Source organism: Pelmatolapia mariae, unplaced genomic scaffold (assembly GCF_036321145.2).
Source record: "Pelmatolapia mariae isolate MD_Pm_ZW unplaced genomic scaffold, Pm_UMD_F_2 NODE_ptg000193l+_length_85116_cov_1, whole genome shotgun sequence".
In the NCBI taxonomy this organism is placed as follows: Eukaryota; Metazoa; Chordata; class Actinopteri; order Cichliformes; family Cichlidae; genus Pelmatolapia; species Pelmatolapia mariae.
Window position 1 is genome coordinate 55,289 of NW_027051889.1, and position 25,466 is coordinate 80,754.

Here is a 25,466-nt window from a genome sequence, read left to right on the forward strand (position 1 = left end):
AACACAGTATAAATAATGGTCCGTTTAAAGCCTTTGAAAAGTAGTGAGTTTGTGTGAATATGGTGTAACCTAAATCAGAAAAGCCCTTGTAATAGGAAATTCTGTGTTTTGTAATATTTCTGTATGGGATGTAATAAATTATTCTACGGCAGTACTTTCTATGGGAAACTACTTAAAATGTGACAGTCTTTGTTAGTATTTATCTTCCAATTTAAATTATTGTCTTTTTTTTTTTTTTTTTTTTTTTTTTGCAATTTGTAGATAGTGACGATGACAAGGTATGGGTAATCACGAAATTAACTGTTTCATCATCGGTCCGATGCATTGTTTAATTTATTGATGTATATAGTGTACGTTTGTTGATAAACAGCTTACTTTATTTTGTATATGACCAATAAACATGTTTTAAAATGGAACTGTCTACGTGTTAGTCATTCATGAATCTTTAGTATTATTAGCATTTTTAAGCAAATATAGTGCATTTATTATATAAAAACAGTGCGTACAGTGTCATCAATTATGTTGAATATTGTTGCATTATTCTGTTGCAATAACTGCATTGATTAGTGAAGACAGTTATGTACAGGGTTTAATGAGATCAAGCAAGCTTCCTAGGCAAAGCCTTTTGTAGTACTGAAAAAATACAGTATAATCAGTTAAATTAAATTTTATACAAAAAATAGTCCATACGTGGAAATACATAAATATATAAAAGCATTTATGACATGTGTAACTATTTGCTGTACAGCAAATGAAGCAAGTCATGGTCGGGAATGGAATAATGAAGGAACAGTCCACACCTGGTCATGAAACTGCATGACAGTCAACTGTCCCATTACTTTTGAACCTCTGTAAATGGATCACTGTACAAAAAATGTTTGTAAACTTTAGTATCTAAAATAGAGCACCTGTTAACCTTCATACACCTAAGCTGTGTACTTGATTACTTTATATATAAGATTATTTTACACTAGAATCATAACAAATATTTATTCTTTATTTGTTCTCAAATCATTGAGCACCACTGATATACAGGAAAACTATTACACACACAAAATAACACTTGGTTAGTTTAACAGAACACACAGCTTTAATTATAGCCATACACACTTGTTAATGCGATACTGCTGCTGCAGCTATTTTGCTTTCAGTCTGCTGCTCTGCTGCCAGTAAACCGGTCCCTGTTTTTGTTTGGTCACATGCTGCTGACGCTGCTTTTTTTCCCCAGGTGAACACCTGGATTGATATGGTTGAATTGCGGAGTTGATAACCACCTTCATGTTACAACTTAGCCTTATAGGTGCTGTTGGCTTAAGTAAAGCCAGATAAGGAAAACATAAACTTGCTTTTTGGGACAGGGCCCTGGAAGAACAACAAGAAGCAAATTTAGATTTTTTAATTCTTTGGATTCCAATTTTAATCGTAAAAATTTTAACCAGTAAATAAATAAATAAATGCGAGCGTTGTATTCCCTTAATTCTCTTCCGTCAGACACCAAAGTATCTCCATACTTTTCGGCATGGTTTTCTTTGGTCAGTCAGGACTGTAGGGGGCAGTATCACGTTAGTCTGAGTTCAGTGAAAAGTAATTTCTTCTCATTATTTTTTTTAAGTATTAAATCCACTTCTTATACTTTGTCCGACGTAACGTTGTAGCGGTTTTCTTCCTTTCCCGTGAGATGCTTTTGTGTTTTTAAAGGGGGTGTTTGTTCAACCCTGGTGTGAATCCACTCCGGGTTTTCGGCGCTCTGTAACCGTCACTGTCGTTCTTTACCCGGTTGTTGCCCCGGAGGAGAGGCGGTAAAAATGTAAACATTGATTCCCCTCGGTGGACCTGACCAGACTGTCTTTTGTGTTGCTTATAAGAGGACCAACAGTACAGCTGTAGCTTCTACCTTTGCTGAGTTTAACCCCGTGTCTTCATTTTTTTTTAAAGTTTATGCGTCTACTTTTAAACGGTAACAAAAAGCAGCCAAAGCTAGCGTTATGTTAGCTAAGCTAGCTAGCAAACTAGCGTTAGCAAACAATAACTTGGTAGTAATTTTTTAGCCGTTAAACTGCCCAAAGTTACTCTCTACGGTGTTCCGATGAAGAGTAATGGAGGAATACGAAAAGTTTGTGCAGCATCTTCTTCCTCAGCTCAGGAGAAGAGAAGAGAAAGAGGAGGAAAACCACAGACCCTCATCTGCATCCTCTGTCATCCGCTTCTATGGACGATCCATCCTCCCTCCTCTGGTACTGGATAAGTTTATGGCTGTCATCATGGTTGAAAATTTTAGCGAAAGGCTGAACTTATTTTTTTATAGATAGATGCACTCTTAGTTTGAAGGAAAAGGACGCATATTAATTCAGTCACTGAGACATGCTGCCTATCTCCCTTTAATGTAAATTATAGGCATCCATTAATAATAATAATAATGATAAAACAGAAGCAGACTTGTTTGAAATGAAACAGTATTAATTTCAGATAACTCATGTCTGTTTTGTGATGACAACAGCTCTCAGAGAAACAGAGAGAGGAGATGCGTCGACTCAGAGATGAAGCTGCTGCCCACACAGTTCAGATCAGAGATGATCCCCGGATGGCCTACATCCAGACGATTCTGCACAGCGTTCAGGTAATTTAAGCTTTGTTTTGTTTGTAACCTATGCTGTTGGCTCCTTGTGTGAGAGCAGCTTCAGTTGAGAATGACAGAGTCCGGGCACAAAATACTGAAGGAATATTGTAATCTTTTGTCGTTGTTTTCTTTTATAAGATAAGATAAGATAAGATAAGACAACCTTTATTAGTCCCACACGTGGGAAATTTGTTTTGTCACAGCAGGAAGTGGACAGTGCAAAAGTTATGAAGGACAATTAGAATAAAATAAAATAAGAATAAATACAGTACACAACTGTACAGAATAGAATAAAAATAGAATACTATATACAGTAGAATAAAATAGAATAAAATATACAATAGGATAAAAATAGAATACAAATGCTATATACAACAGAGTGAAAAATACAACGGTGCCAGAAAGATTATTGCACATTTGTGTTATTGCACATTTGTGGATGTGTGTGTATGATCAGTTAAAGTCTTTGTTGTGGAGTCTGACAGCAGTGGGGAGGAAAGACCTGCGAAATCTCTCCGTCCCACACCGTGGGTGCCGCAGTCTCCCACTGAAGGAGCTGCTCAGTGCTGTCACAGGGATAGGGAGAGAGACGTCTAATGTATAAAAGTACATCAACATCACAGTTTGCACATATGATTTGTGGACTCAAATGCAACAATACAGTTTAATATGACAGAAGTAAATGTATAGCGCTTTCAGGTGCTGTATGGCCAGCTGTGCCATTTAACGTGAGTAATTTACATGAAATAATTAAAAAACAAATTCTGCTTGAATCTGGACTATCCACCTCCCAAGAGGGTGGTCACTTTATATAAATTTGTCCAATACAGATGGACACAAATATTGCAATTAATCAAGTATTCTTTGGCTGATAGCCTGCGCCGATACAAATAATTTGTTTTCTTTTAACTATGTTTATACATTTACCCAATGGACCATTGATGCAGTAAAACACTTGCCTCAGCCATCGTGAAATGTCACTATACTGGCTCACAGGGTGGGCAATTAATTGGAATTAATGTAAGTTTTGGCTTTGGCTCTTGGCAGTTGTGCAAAAACTATCATTTTTATATTCAAACACGAGACAAATCTCTTATTTGTTTTGTGTTTTAAATCAGTTGCACACCTTTCATTTAAATCTTTTAAGCCCCTCCTTAAAAACCCAAATCACTCAAAGTTCAGCTTGAGTCAAGAACACAGAAAACATTTGAGAACCTTTTCTTAGCAAGGTCTGTCTGCTGCATTGCCCGTCTGTCACTGAGGGACTCCTACCTGGTTTGCTTTTAGTAGTGCATGACCGAGTTGAATATTAGGCTTTGCCTGTCCATCTCTCTTCCTGTAGATACTTTGCTGGTCTTCCAAGGAAGTCTGCTGCCACCTGGGCCGTTTTTAAGCTTCCATCTGCCAGTATGGACATCTTGCAGTGGAAGCTGTGATATATATGTACATGGCCCTTGGCAGATGGACTTTATGGTCCAAAACACCCACTACTCTGGGCCTAGCTCTACCAGACAACGCACTGTACCCCACCTTGTACACCCCACTTTTTCATTATTTATTTATTTGTTTGTCTGTTGAAATTATTTTTAAAGTTCCAGGGTAATCCCCTGTAAAAAGATGTATTGAAAGTTCATTATATGCATAAGTGTTGAAAATTAAAATTATCAACTAAAATAGCTGTAATTACATTTTTTTTGGCATAATCAGTGTTTGGCATTGTTGTATTGAACAGGGAAAAGCACATTTTTTAAAATCTCATTGCATTATTTTTGTTTCTGTTCATGTTTTTCCAGCTGAGGAAGACACCAACACTCGAGGAGTTGCTTCAAGAGTCAGAAATTATCACACAATCTTCATATTTCCGTAAAACCACCAGTGGACTGGTGTGTCCGGATGATTTTTTTGCGGGAAGCAATGATAATGTTTCGCTCCCAGCTGCAGCGAAAGGAAAAGTTGGTGTTTGTCTTCCTCCACTGACATCGACGACATATAGTGCCTTTTTCGCCTCTAACGTGACACCTCAGGAAAATTACCAGGAAGGACGCCTTACTGACCAAGTTAACAGCCAACAAGGATCACAGCCAAATTTTTTACATAGTGCGAGCTGCCAGTCGCTCTCCTCAGGTTACGTCACCAACGAGAATGTAGAAAACTGTACTGCTATCTCTGAAAGGATTAATGCAGAAAACGAGAGCAATGGCTTCGACTACTCAGAAGGATTTTATAACACAGTGGGCTTTTTTCTTCACAACACCTCAAATACAATCGCCAAGATGCCAGATATTATCAGCCACCCTCCCATAGATGGAGAGGAATTAGAGAGGAGTGGGCGGGAGTCATCTTTTTGTGATAACTTAACAGACTTGAGAGAAGTTTGTTGCACGTCATTTGAGGAGGATTCACTCTTGTGTAATCCTTTACCAACAGAAAAATCTAAAAATGGTCAACAGGACAGTGTGATGCGTGATGATAACGATCCCTTTAGTTCAGTGCATGACCCTGACAAAGATGCACATTTAGACAAAAATGAGGACTCAGTTGCTTTTTTGGAAAAAAGCAGCTTTTCAGATAGTCCAACACACACACATAGCACTCGTCACCGTCTTACAACAGAACTGTGTATTCAGCGCAGTCCCAGAGAGACTGAACTAGAGGACAACCAGGTAGATGAAGCAGACTCAAAGCTGTCTGAGGAGCCTTATCGTCTGAGCCTCCAGGCCTTGCTGAAGAAATCTCAGGAGTATCGACGGCGCCAGCGGATGCTTAGGAACCAAGCCAAAAACACTAAAATCCAAGAGAGAACCCAAGAACAGCCAAGAGCAAAGGCAGAGGAGCAGAGCAGCTCTGATAAGGAGAATGATGAGATCCCTTACAAGGACACTGTGACTGCAGAGGGGAAGAAGACTAAAGACAAGAGAAGTACTTTTATCTCGTCAGTGGAAACTTCGTTAAAGAAATCCTATGAGAATGAGCGGATGATTGAAAGTGAACTCTCTGGGAAAAAGATGACACATTTAACAGGAGATGGAGATAATAAGGAAATGACTAGTGTTGATGAAGAAACAATCATCATAAGTAATAGGCTGAACAGTTCACAGGAGGTCTTAATAAAGCCAAAACAATTCAGTGCCTTCATCCAGCAACAGCCATTAGAAACTTCCCTTGTTAAAGATCCTCCAGCTTTTTTTAAAGGAGCAGGGAAATATCGCACAGTCCCAGCCCCTAACTTCTGCAGGAGCCCTGTTCACTACAAAAGAAAAAGTGGACAACAGGTTGATGTGGAGGAGACCTCAAAGGGGAAACTTGAGGTTGGTACTGGTTTGAAAGACCATCACAATTCTGAAGAAGTTAATCCAGGTCATCAAAACAGTCCTATAGTGGATTCTCCTGGAGTGAATCTCACAGTTGAAGGGGAAGTAACAAGCATTTTAACCAAGAGTTCACAGCACATAGATCAGTTGGAGTCAGACCTGTTCAGTCTTAAGGTTCTGATCACAGATCTCGAGTCAACGGTGAAAGAAAACTTGAAAGAAGACAGTCACAGCCAAGCTGAGAGCAGCCTGCGAAGTGAGTTAAGTTTTAAGGGCATGACAAATGAGCAAATAAAAAGTGATTATTGGGAGGACAAGCAGAGAGCTCATGGTGATAATAGCAGTGATGCAGAGTACAGGAAGTGGTCGAGCAGACAGTTATCTAACAATTACAGAAACATGCATGGAGACTCAGTTCCGGAAGCGACTGTCAGTGACACAGATGATGTTCCTCTCACAGTTAAGGAGAACGGGGATGAGCTCCGTGATTTTAGCGAGCGCAGATTGATCAAAACCTTATCTGCAGAGAGCGAAAGTAGGAAAAAAGTGACCAAAGAAGCACTAACCGGGAGTTCTGCACAGCCTGGAGATTGCGGAAAGCAGCAGCCACCTGCTAAATGCATCCTTTCTGTGGCTCAGCAGATGCGCATTCCCGATGTTTTCCGAAATGTTCCATCTGATCCTCCTTTTCGGAGTTACATCTCAGTGCCTTCAGATAACAGTAACCACCTTGTTGAAAGAAGGAAAGAATTGGCCCTAGAAGGTCACGACTCCACCCGCTCACCATCTCTAAATCAGTCATATGATGTGGACACACCGTCTGACCTGTGGTTCACTGAAGGATCAGGGTCACAAGGTCATCCTGAGCAAGAAAAGCATCTGACCCCACAGAGTGGCAGTGACGGTCAGGGAGGGTCGTCCAAGGTCAAACGGAGACTGCTAATGCACACGATGGAGGAGACACTGGAAGGGAGTGCCAATACCAGTGGGGGAGCGGACTCTGTCAGACCCAACTCCAGCACACCCAGAGGTAAGAGGAGAAGAGGAAGTGTTGTTTAAATAACCATATTAGGTATTAGATATTTATTCTCAGTGACATCATACAGAGCCAAGAGTAGAACAAACTGCCTGAAACACAGTGTTTAGAACAGTTTGAGGCCTGACAGTTTATACATGCACCAAAAATAGCCGGCGTCTTTGTGTTGTTTTGTCTTGAGTTGGAGACACTTGATGTTTAATACAGGAGGGGATAGTGCATCACGTGGAAATGATGAGGTGTTGTGTAAAAAAAACTCTTTGATTGACTGGCAACACCTTTCTTTCCATCGTGCCTCGGGTGCCTCAACACTATAAATGGTTAGGTGTGCTGGTAATGTTGCAGCTCACCCAGACACTGACAGACACCTCGCCCATAATGATGTCTCTAGATTTTGGTTTAAGTGTAATATATGACAGAAAATAAAGGTAAAGAAAAAAAGATAGCTCTTCCTTAATCTTTGTACCACAAAAAGGGAAAAAGGAGAAAATTTTAAGACTCAACCCCAGACTCTACATCATTAGAAAGCTAATTTTTCAAATCTTATAAAATATAGTAACAGTTGTGCAAATGACCTGTAGGCAGATGTAGTGGGCCAACAGTGATTTTCATCTGTGACCACATGTTGTGTTTCCTGTCTGTAGCTGCAGGGCAGTGGTGTGAAGGTCTCGGCAGTCAGAGGGATAAGCGAGAGCAGCTGAAAGAGATACACGCTGCTCAGGTCAGAGCGCTGCAAGAGGAGCACAGGAGACAGCAGGAGGAGCTACTACAGGTGAGACTTATTTTATTATTTATTGTATTGTACTATACATATTACTGCTATTTTGTTATTGGATTCATATATTTCCTTTAGATGATAGATCTGAAACATTTTTTTAAAAGTGTGGAAATAGACAAATGTGAAGCAAAGAAAAAGAGTGGCAGAAGGTTTATTTGAGAGTCCAGCTATGTACAAATTACTCTGTATATTTCAGGTATTTTCTTCCCAAACTCGTTTGTTTAATACTTGCTGCACCTCTGATGGTTTATTGCCAATTTGGGTCAAAATCTCCTGATAAAGTTTTAACTAATGGTACAGTGTAAGCACATATAACCCAAAGACTTTAGACTGATGTAAACACCCATTTTTCTGCTCTGTATGATGTCACTAGGAGTGGATATCCCTAATATGGTTACCTCCTATTCAAACCTTTTGAGAATGAGGGGCAGCCAATCAGAAGAAAGTTGGCTTAAGTCATCTTGGTGGAGAGAGAGGATGCTCTGAGGGGCTACCCCATGGCCCAGTATAAAATAAATAAGGATTATTTTGAATTGTGACTCATACAAAAGTATTTTAGCAGAGTCCAGGAATAAATCTATAGAACTGACAATGAGAATAATCGGGCACTTTAATAATGATGATAATTATTTGCACATGTTTAGTTGGTAATACCAGCTCATCATTATCGTCTTAGTGAGGAGTGTTTGATGTACAGAAAAAAACTATCAAATTAACCAATAGTCCTAAAAAAGTAATGTTTTTAGATCTCAGGAAGTGCTACGGTTAGAAAAAGTTTAGGGACCACTGCTGCAGCTAATGGATTTAATCAGAACAGCTTTAAAATATCATGCATACAGAGCTGACATCAAACATGTCGCCCAAGGTGTTTGCAGTTAAATAAAAAGAGTGTTTATACTTTATTTATTTTTTTATGGTAATTTCACTCTACATCTCACTGAGATTTGTTTATTCACAAAACATCTCAGAATGTTAAGTTAAGTGCTAGATGATATCGATGATAATTACTTACAGTAAGTCACACAATAACAAACCAAAAATGCTAATAAAAAATGAAGAATGATAACAAAGAATTGAATTAAATGGAAAAAAATACAGGTGTAGGCTGGAGCTTATTACACCTGTCCTGTTTATTTATTAATTATTATTAATAATTTGTTCAAAATGAGTTGTAAGCTGGATAGCTTGATATAAAATAGATTGAAATAGATTGAAGACTTGAAATGTTATCCAGAAACTGCTGTATGTGCAGAAATATTGCATTTTATACGCTGAAAAAGATTTTTATACTTTTCTTTAGTCTGTTGCCAAAAAGTATTCACATGCACAAAGAAAGTTGAGAAGAAATACAGCATTTACTCATATCTGAGTGGCATCTTTTGGGTATAATATTTTAGCAGTTCTTTTAGCTTTTTTCTTCTTCTTTTTACACAGAGTATTCAATCATGAGTTTAAATAAATAGGCCACAGATTAGAAAAGGAATTTAGACAGTTTGCTTCTGTTAATAGGTTTCTTCAACAATGATAGAGAAGAAGTATAGAGCACTGTCAGGGTCATTCTGTCATTGTTTTATTTGATGCAATTTAAAACTGTTTGTAAAATTACATCAAGAAAATGGAGAAAATAATCTAAAATTATATATTCCTGAGACCCCCGAACAACTGATCATTTATTCTAAGTCTAAATATGGTAAAAACGCAGTCAGTGATATTACCTCCCTCCCATTGGTCTGCTTCTTGCATTAGATTGCATCACGTATTGCTGTACAGATCTAGCACTGCGTAATTCCAGTACAGCAACCATAATTCACTCCGCCAAGGTTTCCGACTTCACCCAAAGTCACCTATGAGAAATAAAAACTGAGCTCCAGTTTTAATCTTTTAAAGACGAGGAAAACAGGCATTGTGAGTTTCTAGCCAATTTACTGAGCGGTAATACAACACTGACCCTAAATGTTTCTTTGAAACTAGAAGCAGGCATTTGAAAAAGACTGGCATTGCTCCACATGTGACCATGTACACACAAACGCGCGCACACACACACACTGTCACCCTACCTGTTAGAGTGAGCTTTTGGAGACCCAGGTCGTGGGCTGACTACAGACGTTTGCTCATTACAAGAGACCTTCAGACTCTCCCCAGTAAAAAAAAAAAAAAAAAAAAAGGGTTTCTACCATAAATGTTTCATTACATCCCTAAGAGGCGAGCTGGCACGGTCGCCTCTTTCTGTGAGTGTATGTGCGTGTGTGTGTGTGTGTGTGTGTGTGTGTGTGTGTGTGTGTGTGCGCACATGCGAGACTTCAAGGACGCCTGCTGTTCTCTGGCAACCGGTTCCTGTTTCTTCAGCTTGTGTCTGTGTTTGTTCTTGGCCCGTGTCCTTGCCCTGTTAATCACAGGCTCTGTTTAATTTATGTATCCTTAACAACAATATAATTAACATAAGCTGTTTCATAAAAAGACTTCTTTTTGACTCCCCTCCGTCCTTCCATCATCTGCGCTGTGATGAGAGCGAGCTGTCTGCTGGACTCTCTGGTAGCGGGTGGAGGGGATCGAGGGAATTGACACAGAAAAGGAAAGGATAATTTGTTTAATTCATGAGCGTCTGTGGTTAAGTGCCAGATCGTCCCGCTGAGTGCCACCGCTAATGGTCCCTTTGCCTTCTCCTCCTCCTCCTCCCTCCTTTTTTTTTTACCTCCTCTCTCCTCTGATCCCACTTTTTGTTTTGTTTTATACCTCCACCAACATTGTTTTTACTCTCTGGCTGTATTAATTTCCTCCATCTCTCTCGTCTCATCATCCCGGTCATCCCTCTGCTCCGCTGCTCATCTCATCTCTCTTACCTCTGTGCCCCATCTCTCCCCCTTCTGTCTCTTCCTCTCTACCCTCAATTAATTTCTTTCTCCTGCCTCATTTGCTGTCCTTTCCAATTCAATATTTTCCAACCTTGCCTGCTCCCAAATGTGCACACACATACACATGAACTTTTCCTCTTATTCCGTATGTGTCTCTCTGTCTCTCAGGCGCTGGCAGTCCGTTATCATCTCCTTCAGAGCGTGTCCTTCCCCTGCTCCATGTCAGGCTCACGTCTTGGGGACACGTTGACCTTTTCTACCCTCTCTCAGGTATTACCATAATATTTGTCCACTCATGTGGGTGATGCAGAAAGCTTGCCCTGCTCACCCTTTTATCTGCAGGATTTTCAGTCATCACCAGTTGGCTGACACGCTCATGTAAAACAGACACTCCACCCCCCACATGTCTTAATCCTCATCAGCATCCCTTTTTATCTGTTATTGTGCTTTTATACGTCTCCCCGCACAGCAGTTCAGCTTCAGTAGAACTACATTTGTTCAACAAACATGTCTTTTTAATGCATCCGCTCTTGAATCAACAAGTGAGTGATGGCACATCAGCTGCTTATTATTCTGCTTATTATTCTCTATTATAATGATGAGCCACGAGTCCACTTGCGTTGATGCACTAAACAGATGCCAACCAAAAGACCTTGAGAAGCTGCGTGGGAAATTAATTGGTTGTCACTGATGGAATTAGCATTCTCCTCTCTCCTCCCCTCTGGTTCTCATTATTCACCCCTCTCTCATCACTCGTTCTCCCTTCTTTCTCCTCTTCCTCAGCCCTCCAGCTCGCAGCACTACCGCCCCCTGCTGGCAGCGGCTGTGAAGGGTTTTCTAACTCGCAGGCTGCTGAGGACGGAGAGAGTGACACAGCTGGTGCGCACTGTCAGGGTGAGTGGAGACAGCAGCGACACGTCTGTTTCTTGCAGCACATGCTCTTATTGTCATTAAATGAGCTCTGCTTGTGTGCAGATGTGTACAGCTGTGCCTAATTTAATTTATTAGGATACCCTTTAGCTACAGCCATGCAGCTGCGATCCTTCCTGGAGTCCTTGACAGTGCAGCATACCGTCTAAAAAAGAGAGTTCCTCAATCAGGGGTCGCGTTAAACAAATATTTTCCATCACTTATGATGTTTTTGCGTTCGTTTGTTTTTTAACAGTGACAGATGAATCTGATCATCTAGACAGGCTAAAACACTGGTAGTGGGTTAAGCATAAGATTAAACAACACACATGAACACAGTGTTGCTGGCAACATCTTGTCTTTTATACCATAACAAAACGTGACCACCAGAAGTCCAGTCACAGCCACTGGATGGCTTTGAAAAGTGTGAATGTTGCAGTAAAGTCTTCAATATCTTACATTTGTTTGTAAAAACAACCCTAAAATGGACTGAGGGATTATTATACCATTCATGTTTGATATTTGAATAGAAGAAATAAAAAAAATTGGGGGTATCTTCAGCAGCTGAAGCAACTGTGTTCTTAATTTTGGTGAAATTTTAAATTTTCTAAATAACATGTAAACCAGCAGGTGCTGGCAGCGTTTTTTGTTTTTTGTAATTTATTCGTAAATCCATGAATTTTTAAAATATCTATTTGACAGATTTCACCATTCAGTTTGTCTCTGTGTAAACATAATATTCATGATAAATATAACTAAATAACAGCGCAATCTTTGCTGTGTGTGTGCTTTTGCTCATTTAGGACACACAGCAGTTCCTGCAGGCCCTCCGGCAGCAGAGCACTCAGCTCTGCAACAAACAGGACCTCTTACTGCAGGAGAGAGTCACACTGCAGGTATAAATGTTGTAAACACATCTGTTAACCTCTCTGCTCTCCTGCACACTGTCAACTCAACAATTACTCGCTCCATTAGCAGTTACCACAACAGTTACTGTGACTGCACGCATCCATTGAAGCCATCGTCCGCTCTGTAATTGTTTGCTCCTCCAGCTGCGCGCTGCACATTATGAGGTCTACGACATATTCTTCAACCTGTCAGCCAGAGAGCGAATGCAGCTGATCAGCTGGGACAGAGAGCTCACCAAGGAGAGAGAGCTCAGACGACAGGTAACCTTTTCAGGAGATCATAAGCTGTGTTTACACATGTGGTCAGTAGTCAGGTTTTCTTCTGGTTCTCCAGTCAAGTGACGTAAAGTGACCCTGGAGTATTTTAATGGCAGTCTTAATAAGAGATTTCACATTCTCTAAGTACTGTGGAAAAGTGCTTCAGTGCTTCCTTTATTACCACCTGTATTACTTCCTTTTGCAGAGGCTACACAGAATCTTTTGTAAAAGGAAAAGAGATAATGCACTCCCACAATTCACAGAAACACCAAAGAAACAGTCAGGATGACTGAGAAGTGATGCAGGTCATTTAAATGTTAATTAACAGTATGTTTTCCATTTTGTGGCATAACCTTTATTATGGTTGAACCTTTAAACTGAAAGGTGAACTCTGAATATACTACATTGCAATGGTAAAACTGAATGATATGATGTTGTTACATTGTTTGACAGACTTCGTGTGTGTGTGTGTGTGTGTGTGTGTGTGTGTGTGTGTGTGTGTGTGTGTGTGTGTGTGTGTGTGTGTGTGTGTGTGTGTGTGTGTGTGTGTGTGTGTGTGTTTAGGGTTCACAGACTGGCCGCCCCAGAGGAAAGAGCTTTCTGTCAGCTGCAACACAGAAGTCGCTGGAGAGGAAAAGAGGAATGATGTGAGTTTTTCCTGCATCGTTGCTGTTTTTCTGTTTTATTCGCAAACCAAACCCAGTCATTACAAGTTACATAAGAACCACTGGAGTGGGTTTTTATTGCAAGGTAAAAATGCAGCAGTTCCTTTAATTTTGTGATGAATTGAAAATCCTGCACCACAGAAAGAAAAAACTTTCTTCTTCATTTCTTTGTCAGCTCCTAAAACTTGTCTTGTCTTTGTTTCAGGATCCAAAGAAAGGCTGCAGGAAGGCACCGCGGGGTTATGACGAGGACAGCACAAAAGTCTGGATTCTCTGCTGAGCCCCTGCGAGAAACCAAACGAGGACATTTCAGAGCAAATCCTCAGAGGGTCCCCAAGAGCGCTTCCTCCTCTAGACCCCAATGACACCTTCCTAATTGGCCCCAGTGAGAACTCCTAACAAGCCCTCTAGTGATTACATGAATAGAGTATTACTAATCATCTGAGAGTTTCCAAATCCAAAAACCAAATTTGATTCAAATGGATGACTAATGTATATCATTGTATTTCATCTCGGGGGCTTTGAGAACATTTGTGATACCATGGTGTCTACAGAGGACCGGCTATGTCACGTCTGCTTCCGGCATATTTTATTTATTTATTTTTTTGCCATCTTCAGATTATTCATGTTGAAGATATTTGTGCGAAAATGTTGAGTTGACAGAAAAAATTGTTTGGCAGCAACTTTAAAGGGTTGTTCACAGCACCTGAAAGATTTATAGACTCGCAGCAGACGTTCTGACAGCTACAGTGAACAGTATTGATCATCTCTCTGTTCGTTTGGGTACTAGAGGAAGACAGCAGTTCATAAATTTGGGGTCAAATATTAGATTTGTGTTGGGAACAAATACTCTTTAGTAGGTTGTGCATTGTAGTCTTCAGATAGGCAGTCGCTTTGTTTAAAGGTGACCAATTGTGCTTATTTCCAGCCTAATATTTTTATTCATGAACTCCACAAGAGTGGCTTTGCATGATTCACAGGTAGCAGATATCCTTATTTGTCTTTTGCTGAGGCTTGGTGCAGCTCCTCAGTCCATCCATTGTCTGAAATAAGATCTTTTGTTAACTTTGTGACCACTTTGACTGAAATTTCAGGACCACAGATCCTGAAACATATTCTTAAAGTGTGACTGCCGTCACATGCCTTAAAGTTGGCGAGCTAATAGTTACACAGCAGCTTGTTTCTTGTTTGCTGACATTGGCAGCTCTTTGCCTGCACAAGCTTTATAAACATCTATGAAACAGAATAAAATATACTTCAATCTTACTCTCAGATTTGAAACATAGCTTGGAGTTTTGTTCTGCTTATTTCCAGTTCCATTTTTTGTCGTTTGACTCTACCAGCATGGCTTTGCATGATTAACAGTTAAAGGTTTTCCTTATTATCTGATACTACGCCTTGGCGTAGCACCTCGCTCTCGTTCACTAGCTGAAATGAGCTGTTTTAGTCAACTTTCTCCTGATTGGCTGCCCCTCATAAAACAGGTTTCAAGCAGAAAGTGGGTGGGGCTTCTGTGCCTGAGAAGACCATATTAGGGATATTCCCTTTCTTTTAAAGCCAAGCGTAGATAAAACAGTTAGAGCAGTGTGAAGCCTTAACTTTTGTCTGTGCCACAGTATTTATGACAGAAAAAAAGGAAAATTATAATAGATCCACTTGATGATGTTAGGAAGTAAACATGTGGTAGATAAGCTTTTTCAGAGCAGACACTTTGGAAAAGCACCCTTGTATGTGCTGTGCTGTATGGCTCACTGTTACATTTAATGGGAAATAAGCATTGCTTGTGTTTTTCCTGCTGCTGTTATAAATCTTTGTCTTTTGTGGCAAAAACAGTATTTCCCCTTTTCCACAAAGACAATGCTGGTGCCCAGTGTAGTGCAGACTAGTCCCAAGTGACAAAAGCTGAGGCCAGCACTACGCTTCAGAGATCCCAGGCACGGTGTTTTAGGCACTCAGGTCAGTGACCATGAGAAGGACTATCACAACAACCAGCAGAGGCAGTCCTCAGATTCTCTCTGTCATCATTTTTCTTCCCACAGTAGCTCTTAACTTCTCGCAACTCAGCATAATCGCCACTAAAACCAGTTGAGAGGTGGGCCGGTTCTCTGGAAGCTCTCTGTGTGGGTGGAAAAGAGGTGCATTAGGACACCCAGCTGAAACACACCTGTTCATTCATCACCTTCATGATTCACCACCTCTTGTATTTACACATATTAAACCCTGCTTGTGTGATATGAGTAGTATTTTGTTTGTCTTCATATCGATGGCTGATACTTGACTTGAAGTGTTACTCTTCGTGTTGCCTTAAATATTTGTAGCTAAAACCTTTTGCAAATTTTGTATTGTTGTGGATTTTTGATTTGTTTTAAATGTTATTTATTTGTTCGTGTTTGATAATAATAAACTTTTATTTACACTGAGTTGTTGATGTGACGTGTGAAATTGAGGGGAAAGTACAGACTCCCAGCAGCAGGGGGCGGTGTTCCCGGCTCCCGCCCGGTTTCTTTTTTAACTTCCGCTTCCGGCTGTGTCTGGTGCTATGAGCTTTGTTTTGAATAAACGTCTTCTCGTCAGCTGATTGAAAACAGGATGGCGGAAGAGCAGGACGCCGGTGTTTCTTCTCGGGCTCAGAGGAAAGCTTTGAGTAAGGCTAAAATACTACAGCGGGAGAGCGAGAGGGAGGTCTTCAGACTGGTGAGAGGGGGAAAAACATGCACATTTACAGCTAGCAGGCTAGACTAGCTCATGTTTGCTATGTGCATTGTGAGGCTTACCCGGTCCCTCTGTCCTCCTCCCGCAGGTCGGGCGGGTCCTGAAAAAACCGGAGTCTCAGCGGTCAGAGGAGGAGGCCGCTGCTCTGCTGCTGCACAGAGACACTGTGGAGGAGCTCTGCAAGAGACAAGTCCGCAGAAATGTGCTCAAGAGGAAGCAGGAAGAGGTGAGACTCCGGCCCAGAGAGGCTGGATCTGGCCTGCTAAGGTTGGTTTGTCAGCTAGTGGGACAACTTCAGAACAGAAGTGGAGGCAGCAGGTTTCTGGGTTGATTGTGTGAAGACTCAGAGAGGTTGAATGGTACTCGCTCTTTGTGCACAAAGTGTAATAAATACAAAAGGACTAAAACCATTCTGGTAAATGCACTGGTACTTATATAGTGCTGTTCTGCTCTAAGTGGCCACTAAAAGCTTCATTTGCCCAATCACACACATTCATTTCTTACACCTAAGCACCTTTTTACACTTTTCACACATACACTCACACTCTGATGGATGCAGCAGGCTCAATTCGAGCTTCAGTACCCATAGATAAGTCAAAATGCAGACTGGAGGAGCCAGAGATTGAACCACTGGCCTCCTGAGCTACCACTCGGGTCCTCATGGACTGCTCATGGAGGAGCAGTTTGAGGGCTCAACATCTACTCATTTATTATCAATAAGAGTTAACACACGCACACATACACCTAGAGCTGGGCGATATAAGATTTTTTCATATCACGATATGTTTTTTTCATTTCTGGCGATAACGATATATATCACGATATAAGCCAAATAACTATATTTGTAAGATTTAAATGTGCCGTTGCTCACAAGTAAAATGTGAAATAATTAGCAGCTTGTTTTAATTTAAATATTTATTTCCCATAATAAGTTTAACAGGGTAGATGTACTTAAGGAACATGAAACTTCAGTTTCAGATAAATAAAGGCAAATATTGCAAACTACACAAAAGTTTCAAAATAGAACAAACAGACTACTAAATTGTCAGTTCCACTTAGAAACAAAATTTTAATTCTAAAAATAAATCTTAGTTCGTTTTACAGAAGAACAGACAAAATTGACTAACTTTTGTCAATATCAAATAAACTGAGAACTAAAAGGAAATTCTCAATCTCTCCTTGTTGTATAGCTTAGCTTTTCAAACAGTTTTAACAGTGACTTTAGTCTGACAAAAGCCGAATGACGAATTAGCGCTTTCAGTCAGAGATTGAGCATGCACCGGTTTATTGTATTTCCAGACTTGCTTTCAGCACAATTTACAGTGCGCGCTACTCTGTTTTTTGTCAGACTTGAAATAGCCGAAATACCTTCACACTACGGAACTTCTATGGCCCTTCCGTTCGACAATCTCTCCGGAATTGGAACCATCATCTGTTTTTTTCTTCGGTAACCTTCGCTCACGCTCTCGGTTGATTTTTCTCTAGTCGGCAAACTCATTTCCTTCATTACCCGGGCGGCCCGGCTGCAAAAACAAATACACATGTGCGCCTTGGCACTTGTGCTGTACGTAACAAGTCACGTGACGTGACGCTGCGGCTGTGATTGGTTAGGCTCTGCGCTACTTAATTTGGATTAGCTGTTCTTTTTTTTTTTTTTAAGAGGACAAGAGAGATGAGGCCTATCGCAATAGTTTAATTTTCTATCGAGAAAAAGTTATTTCGCAATACATATCGTTATCGTTCTATCGCCCAGCTCTACATACACCCAGAAGCAGTATCTCTCAAAGAGCCCAGAAAAAATGTTAGCAGCTATTTTTGTTGGTTTGTAATCCTAGACTTAGCCAAAGTATGAACTGAGGAGCTGCACCAGGCGTGGTTTAACTCTTTCCCCCATAAAGACGACATTTGACAAGATCCTCTGTACCCTAATGACATGTATTGACACCTCAGTACCAATATACTCTGGTTTGAGTTTGACGACCACTAGAATAGTTTATGAAGGTCAGCTGCATAGGTAGAGTCCACCCTCACTAATTTCTGATGAAAACCCAGTCATTTTGTTCTATAAGCAGGCCTGAAATATGGTAAAAACCACTCCATTCAGAAAAGAGCTTCAAGGGTTATTCCTAGTAGGCTAAAGAAAGGTAGGAGACATTACTTGTTAAAACATCCTGTGTATACTTCCTCTCTTAGAAGTATTTGTGGTGATTAAAAAAACTTTCATTAAAGATCATGGTTTGGTGACAGTGTCCTCCTGCTGTTGTGATGACGTCTAGCTCTTTCTGCTGTGAGAGGGCAGCGAGGCTTCAGAGTGAAACGTACAGTAGTTTACTGCATGATTTTAAAAAATAAAACTGCTTCTTTTGCTTCGGACTTCCTCCCTTCAGTGATCATTTTACATTATTTTGTCATGGTTTAAAAAAATCAGATGCAAACCATCGTCACCGTCACTCCCTGACCCACCCTCCAGGCAAACACTCAGTCTTTTTCTGATTATTTTTGAAGCTCTAATGGTCTTCAGTACAGCTCTGATGTCTTTTTCAGGTATTTGATGGTGTTGATGAGCTGAAAAATAAAGTCAGGCAGCTCGCTGTGGCAGTCAAACAAGCCAGTCACCTGGTGGTTTACACCGGAGCCGGTATCAGCACGGTATCTTAAACTCTTCCTCTTCATTTTCGCCTTACTTTTCCTTTTTAAACTTTCACAAAACTGACGTCGTCTGTAATTTCAGGCAGCTTCTATCCCTGACTACAGGGGCCCTAACGGGGTATGGACGCAGCTACAGAAGGGTCGGGCCATTAGGTGAGATACAGAGTCTTTACTGTGGTATGAAATATATGTATTACTCTCCCCTAGTGCGTTCTGTTTGATTTATCTCTGCGTTTCTTTACAAACAGCTCGTCAGACCTGAGTAAAGCGGAGCCGACGCTCACGCACATGTGCATTAAGATGCTTCATAAGGAAAAGCTGGTATGTCACACCAAAGTCCAAAAACATATTTGAATTTCCATTTAAATGAGTGATTAGAGATTTGTAACTTCAGTTTCAATGGTTACTGCGACATAAAAACAGCATCTAAAGACTCATCAGTTAAATCCAATAATTTAAAAAAAGCTTCAAGTTAAAAACGTTATTTACTTTTTCCAGTTATTCTGACTTATTCTAGTCATTCTGACAGAAGCTTCAAAATAACTTCCAGGATGTTCCAAAAATCACAAGACTTATTCTAGAAGGATTTTAATAAGGTTAGCCAAGAAAAACAATAGCTACATTTACCAGAACTTTACTATGATAACAAGCAGATGTGACACACACCTGAAACATAATTGGTTATTTGTGTTTCCTGGTCTGGCATTGATAACGACAGGACAGCGTCCATCTTTAGCGTAACAGAATATTACCTCGGTTTACCCCGGTGCTGCGTCTCCTCCTCGTAGCATCTCTGCTCACATCACATTTAAAGGCAGTGCTTCATGTTCTGTCTTTGTTTGCTCTGTGTAAAGGTTAAGCACGTTGTGTCTCAGAACTGCGATGGACTCCACCTGCGTAGCGGTCTGCCCAGACACGCCCTCTCTGAACTCCATGGAAACATGTTTATTGAGGTAAGAACCACGCATTCTCAGTCCTTAGATTTTGTAGAAAGCCTGGAAAGAATTTGCTGTGATGTTTCTAAAAACAGCATCTAAGCCTAAACCCCTACAGATCCAGACGTGTTTGTTTCGCATCAAAAAATATTTCTCAGGTGCATCACGTCTTAAAAACGCTGGAGGTTAATGTTGCTTTTTGACAGCCGTCACACAAGCTGCTTAAATTGCTGCTCGACTCTCCACATAGGCCCGTTTAATGTCATTTGTGTGCTCCCATCACTGGCTGCCTCGTGATTTAGTGTCTGTGCAGTCCTGACCAAATATTTTTATGCAAATGGAGGGATTTGCATGAGAATATTACAAGAGCTCAGGCTAAGTGATTAACTGTTAGAGGTGATCCAGATATTAAGTAAATGTGTTTTTTTTAAAGGATTGCAGACCAATGTGAGAGGGGGCAAAATTACTGTGAGATGTCATCGTGATGTTATTGAGAAAGATATGACAAACTAATCCCGATCCAGATATCTTTCCTGGATCCAGGGACTTGATTCATTCATGGTGTGGAGGGAATTTTCAGCCTCAGGCAAAGTTATGCAGTCTCTGACTGCTCTTATCCTTTAAATTTTCCAGGCTTGGGATTAGTAAAGGTCTCTGAATTGAGTAATTGAATAAAGAAATTTGAAATGTAGAAGTGAATTGCATCAGCAGTGTAAGACATGCATGGATGAGTGAACACTGAAAGTTGAAAGAGTAGAAGAAGCCCTAACATTAGATGTGTGTGCAGCAGGATTAAATGTAAAACATGAATTGGTAAACATTACAATACATTTCTTACTGGCCTCAAACTCTTTATTCAGAGAATTTAAGCTGCTCTGAAACGCTGGGTTTCCTTTCTGTCGGTAGGTGTGCACGTCCTGCTCCCCGGTCAGGGAGTACGTGCGTTTATTTGATGTGACCGAGCGGACGTCGCTACACCGCCATGGGACGGGACGGAAGTGCGGCCACTGTGGCGGCGAACTGAGAGACACCATAGTGCACTTCGGGGAACGTGGGACCCTCGAGCAGCCCCTCAACTGGAGGGGAGCAACAGAAGCTGCCAAGATGGCGGATGTTATACTCTGTTTAGGCTCCAGTCTGAAGGTAGGATTTATAAAGCTGTCTGAGTCTGTAAATGTAATCTGGGTTAGGTTGCATACATTGTACAGTTTTATACCAGTTAAACAGCATGTGCCCTCAAGAACAGACATCGAGTTTGCGTAAAAACTGAGCAGTCCAAACAAGATTTGAGCCCACAGTAAAGTGACGATAAACCCTAAGGCCTGATTTGGACTTCTGCAGGGAATCTTTGTAGAGCCTGCGACATAACCTACGTATGCTGTGCCAGCCAATAGAAACAAATAAAATGCTGGGTCTATTTTCCTTCCTGGGTCTCCACTTTTTGTTGTGGTCAGATTTTGCTAGACCACATACAAAAACTGTGGTGAAAAAAAGGAGGGATTAATGGTAGTGAACAGATCACAGTAGTTGCGAGCTGCATTGTCCAGACCTGTACTTACATTTCTAGAGAGCTGCATTGTCAGGTTACACTGTAGGGTTTCACAGGGGTTTGCAATAATGGTAAACTGGTTCTTATATAGCGCTTTTCTACTCTATCACAGTACTCAAAGTGCTTTACACAACTTGTCTCATTTACCCATTAACACCCATTAGCACAAGCACTTTTGTCTAAGCTTTTTCTCTGTAAGTGCTTTCTGTCTAGCATTCACACACATTCATACTCTGATGGATGCATCTTGCCAAAGGATACTTGGCATGCAGACTACAGCAGAGCTGCGGTGTAGATTTCCCCAGTAACTCAGTCATGTGCACCTTTAGTGTCTCCTGGTTATTAATGATCCTGGAGCATTCAAAAGGTCACAGCCTCTGTTATTATTCAGTTAGTAGTTTTTTTTAATCATGTTATGATGCAAAGAAGGGTTCCAACACTCCCACAGGACTTAAATCTGGGACTCTCCACCATTTGACCCTAGAACTGAAGAAGCTTCTCGGATGAGAGGTGAAACGTCTTCAAGGAACTTAAAGAAGTCCAGATGCTTTTCTTTCCAAGCTCCTTAGCAAAGGGTTCCCCTTGTCCTGCCAACTCAGTTTTCTTTTATTTCACTTGCAGGGATTTTTTTTACTTTATCCAACAGCTCTCATTAGCAGTTGTATTTCAGGTAAATGCAGAGAAAACGTATGAAGAACTTATCAGTTACTACTGCGAGTTAATTTATAACTACATTTGAGTTGTAATAATTGCAATATTGACTTCATTTTTAACAACACAGTACTTTAATTGTACTCTTTACATGGATGGCTAACTGCTCCTGGTTCTGGTTTTCATGTAGTAGACCAGTAAATAAGTTAGTTTACCTTAAACCTTATAATATAGTCTAATCATATGTACAATATAAAAAACCTAAATATTTATTGATGTAATTCCATTTATGGAGAGGGAAAAACCCATTTATTCATTTTACTGTGTGAAAGAAGCAGAAATCAAGTAGTAGGACAGTTAAATTCCAGCTTTATGGCTTTAGTAACTTTTTAAAGGAACCTCTATTTTGATGAGTGGTTTCCCTTTGTATTGCCTCTCGCTCTTTCAGGTGCTGAAGAAATACACTTCTTTGTGGTGCATGAACAGACCAGCAAGCAAAAGGCCCAAACTCTACATTGTCAACCTTCAGGTACATTTAATTTTTTTCAGTATAGGTGAAAAACATGCAGATAAATAGATGAGATGTGGGTAAAGTTCTGAATGCTCAGTGGTTCATTATGCACTGGCGTTTTTGTTTTAGTGGACACCAAAAGATGATCTGGCTGTGCTGAAAATTCACGGCAAGTGTGACGATGTCATGAGACTCCTCATGGAGGAGCTGAACCTTCAGATTCCTGCATATAACAGGTAGGATGATAACGCCCATCCAACACAGATAATGTAAATAATATTTGTTTATTGATATAAAATCTGTAATTCAGATAGACAGATGGAAAATTACAAAGAAAACAATTTAGCCGAATTGTTCACTGCCCTGAGTTCTCCTCATTGTGTTTTATCAGGGCAGACGATCCCATCTTCACTCTGGCTACACCTCTGCAGCTTGAAGAGGTGCAAAGCCACTCTCGTGAGGTCATAGCGCCCCCCAATGATCAAAATGACGGCTCAGATGACCCCGAGGAGCAGAAACCCACATCTGTGCAGGGCGGCTGGTTCGGACGAGGGTACGGCAAAGGAAGGCAGAAGAAGAAAAAAGTTGCGTGACTGACAGGACATTGTGGACTTTTTGGTCACTGCCAGCAATTTATCCCATCAAGAGATTCAAGTTTCAGTCCTGTGATGATGGAAAGTTGGACTTGAAGCTTCTGGGGTGCTGTTTTGTAGGATTGTGTATTTGCCATTAGGAAAATGGCACATTGCACTGAACTGTCGTGTTGTACAGCGTACACTTTAGAGTGATACCTGGGTTCAGAGCAGGGTTTTGTTAAGCAGCTGCAGTTTATGTTTCTGTGTTCATGGCAGCTAAGCCAGCTGGGTTAGACAGAGCCAAATTTTAACTCAGTGTGGCTAGGATGTTTTTTTTTCTTTTCTTTTGTTTTTGGTTTGGTTTGGTTTTTTGTGAATGGATCACTTTGACACCATTTCAGGTGTTTTTACCAGACTGGTAACAGGTGCTTCTTGGAGCCTGACTGATATCACCAATATCAGCATCTGCATTTGCCACAAACACAGCCAGCTGATCTAAGTAAAGGTGGGGGTTAAACAAGTAATTCATGGCTTACTGGAACAAAACAGAATTATTGTTAAATATTATCCTAGTAAGACTTAATAAAGAATGACAAATGTTAGAAAAGTCTTTGTTTTTATGTGTCTGAAAGGGGAAATAATATCACCAAATATTGGTGTAGCTCGTATTCCTGTATCGGTTGGGCTCTACAGTGTCTAATTTTTACGCTCTGCTGGTGTAGTATGAGCATGATGTATTAAAACATGGATATCTGAGGGTAGAGTACTTCATAAATACTGTATCATCAGAAGAACATGAGTGGCAGATAACAACAGCAGCTTAAGCAAAAGTCCATTTTGAATTATGCTTTTCTATCTTTTACACATGTACTGATTATAGTATAATATATTTTTGTAGTATTTGTTTTTCATATGTTCAGGACGTCCCTTTTTTTAAAACATGACATCTTTGTGTTGATGTTTATTTTAAAGGTTTATGTTGGCCGTACTTAATTATTGTGTGCTGCCCTTGACTCTGCTGTAATCCTTCCTCAGGTATGCAGGCTGGTTAGTACAGCCGCTACTGTATTACATTTGTTTACGTTTAAACTTTTGTGTGATTTTTTTTTAATACATTTTTTTTGTTTTGTTTACAGCAGTGTAGGAAGGTAAGCTGAGTTTTGAGTTAAATTACTGTTTGCTTAAGTGATTGGAAACAGCAGCCAGAGTCATTGTGTCTGTTATTTTGTCTCAGGAAGATCCTTTAGTGTCAACAGTCTCATCATGTTTGGTATAGTGTTACACATTATTAAAAAAAGTGCAGGCTGTCTTTGATAAGCTAGTGTCGGCATTCCTAAAACTCAAACCAGTGCTAAACCTGAATGTGACGCCTCGTTGGTTTTTGCTGTATTTTTTTCTCTCTCACTCTCTCACACGCAAAGATGTATTTGTGAGAAAATAAATCATGATGCAATGAATTTTCTTTCTGCTACCATTTGTTTGATAAAAATAAAGATACTATATCTGATTTGGTGCTCTAACTTATCCTATTGCCTTTGTAGGTTGTGTATAATTCTATACAAAATAGGAAATGGGTGCAAACAGAAATGAAAATGCTGCATCTAATCCAAAAACAGTTTGTACAACTCTAATGAGCTTGAAAGTCAATATTTAGTAGGATTACTTTTATTCTTCAGCACAGCCTGAACTCTCTAAGCAAATGCTGATGTGAAGTGGTGTATGATTAATATCTTTATCCCAGTAAAATATGTTTCATGGCGATTTTGGGCAAAATTTTTCTTCCCCCAAAATACTGCTTCAATAACATTGAGGTGCAGGAGGCCAATCCATCCATCGCTGTCAAACACACTGTCAGCAAAAGTGCTCCTGGATAGGAAAACTACCTCTCTCCTGGGCTCCTCTGAACATACTGCTGATGTGTTAAATAAAAACAATCACATTTGGACTCATCACTTCATCAGACCTGTTGCCACTGAAAACCAGCTTTTTCTCCATGTTTCACTTCCTTAAAATGGCTTCTTAATACAATCCCACTTCCACTGAGACCATTTCCACTGATCAATGGCCATGAGTACTATTCACAGAGAGTTGGGGAATGGCTGCAATCACAGCATTGTAAGATGGCGAAAGATGTACCCTTAGGCCCCCTCCTCGATTCAGAGATGGTCTTTCCCTTTTCACGTAAATGGCCTCCTTGACTCCGCGCTCAAACCAGCGTTCCTCCCTGTCCAGGATGTGTACATCCTCATCATTGAAAGAGTGTCCACTGGCCTGTAGGTGTAAATAGACTGCAGTCCTGGCCTGATGAGGCGGCTCTTCTGTGTTGTGCCATCCGCTTCGCCAGAGGTTGTTTGGTTTCCCCGATGTATAAGTCCCGGCAATCCTCCTGGGCTTTGATCAGTGGTTGTTGATCAATGGTCATGAGAATTTGCATAATTATAATGAAGGAGCTGACCTCACAGCCCATTGTTCCTTCAGTGGGCTGGTTTCAGTCATTATGCAAATGTTGTGTTTATAAGGTTGGGGAAACCTGCAGTCAGCTGAGACTGA

General features: G+C 40.5%; 2 protein-coding genes across 3 annotated transcripts; both read left to right on the forward strand.

The window, feature by feature from the left end:
• The first annotated feature begins 1,626 nt into the window (after positions 1–1,626).
• On the forward strand, positions 1,627–15,717 carry LOC134622760 (uncharacterized). Of its 2 annotated transcripts, none has more exons than XM_063468117.1 (10): positions 1,627–2,234; positions 2,498–2,617; positions 4,411–6,958; positions 7,609–7,736; positions 10,763–10,864; positions 11,378–11,488; positions 12,307–12,399; positions 12,556–12,672; positions 13,234–13,316; positions 13,540–15,717. In XM_063468117.1, exons 1-10 carry the CDS (start codon positions 2,097–2,099, stop codon positions 13,697–13,699), a joined length of 3,600 nt encoding a protein of 1,199 aa, XP_063324187.1. In that variant the 5' UTR covers positions 1,627–2,096; the 3' UTR covers positions 13,700–15,717. The 2 variants fall into 2 exon arrangements, with proteins under 2 accessions (XP_063324187.1, XP_063324188.1); XM_063468118.1 differs by lacking the exon at positions 1,627–2,234 and adding an exon at positions 3,960–4,150 and having other exon boundaries at positions 2,537–2,617.
• A 154-nt stretch (positions 15,718–15,871) lies between these two features.
• LOC134622758 (NAD-dependent protein deacetylase sirtuin-7-like) lies at positions 15,872–24,373 on the forward strand. Its single transcript, XM_063468113.1, has 10 exons — positions 15,872–16,028; positions 16,135–16,272; positions 18,591–18,695; positions 18,778–18,848; positions 18,944–19,016; positions 19,550–19,648; positions 20,537–20,773; positions 22,279–22,359; positions 22,471–22,577; positions 22,733–24,373. The coding sequence occupies exons 1-10, from the start codon at positions 15,924–15,926 to the stop codon at positions 22,932–22,934; spliced, it is 1,218 nt and encodes a 405-aa protein (XP_063324183.1). The 5' UTR covers positions 15,872–15,923; the 3' UTR covers positions 22,935–24,373.
• The last annotated feature ends 1,093 nt before the right edge of the window (positions 24,374–25,466 follow it).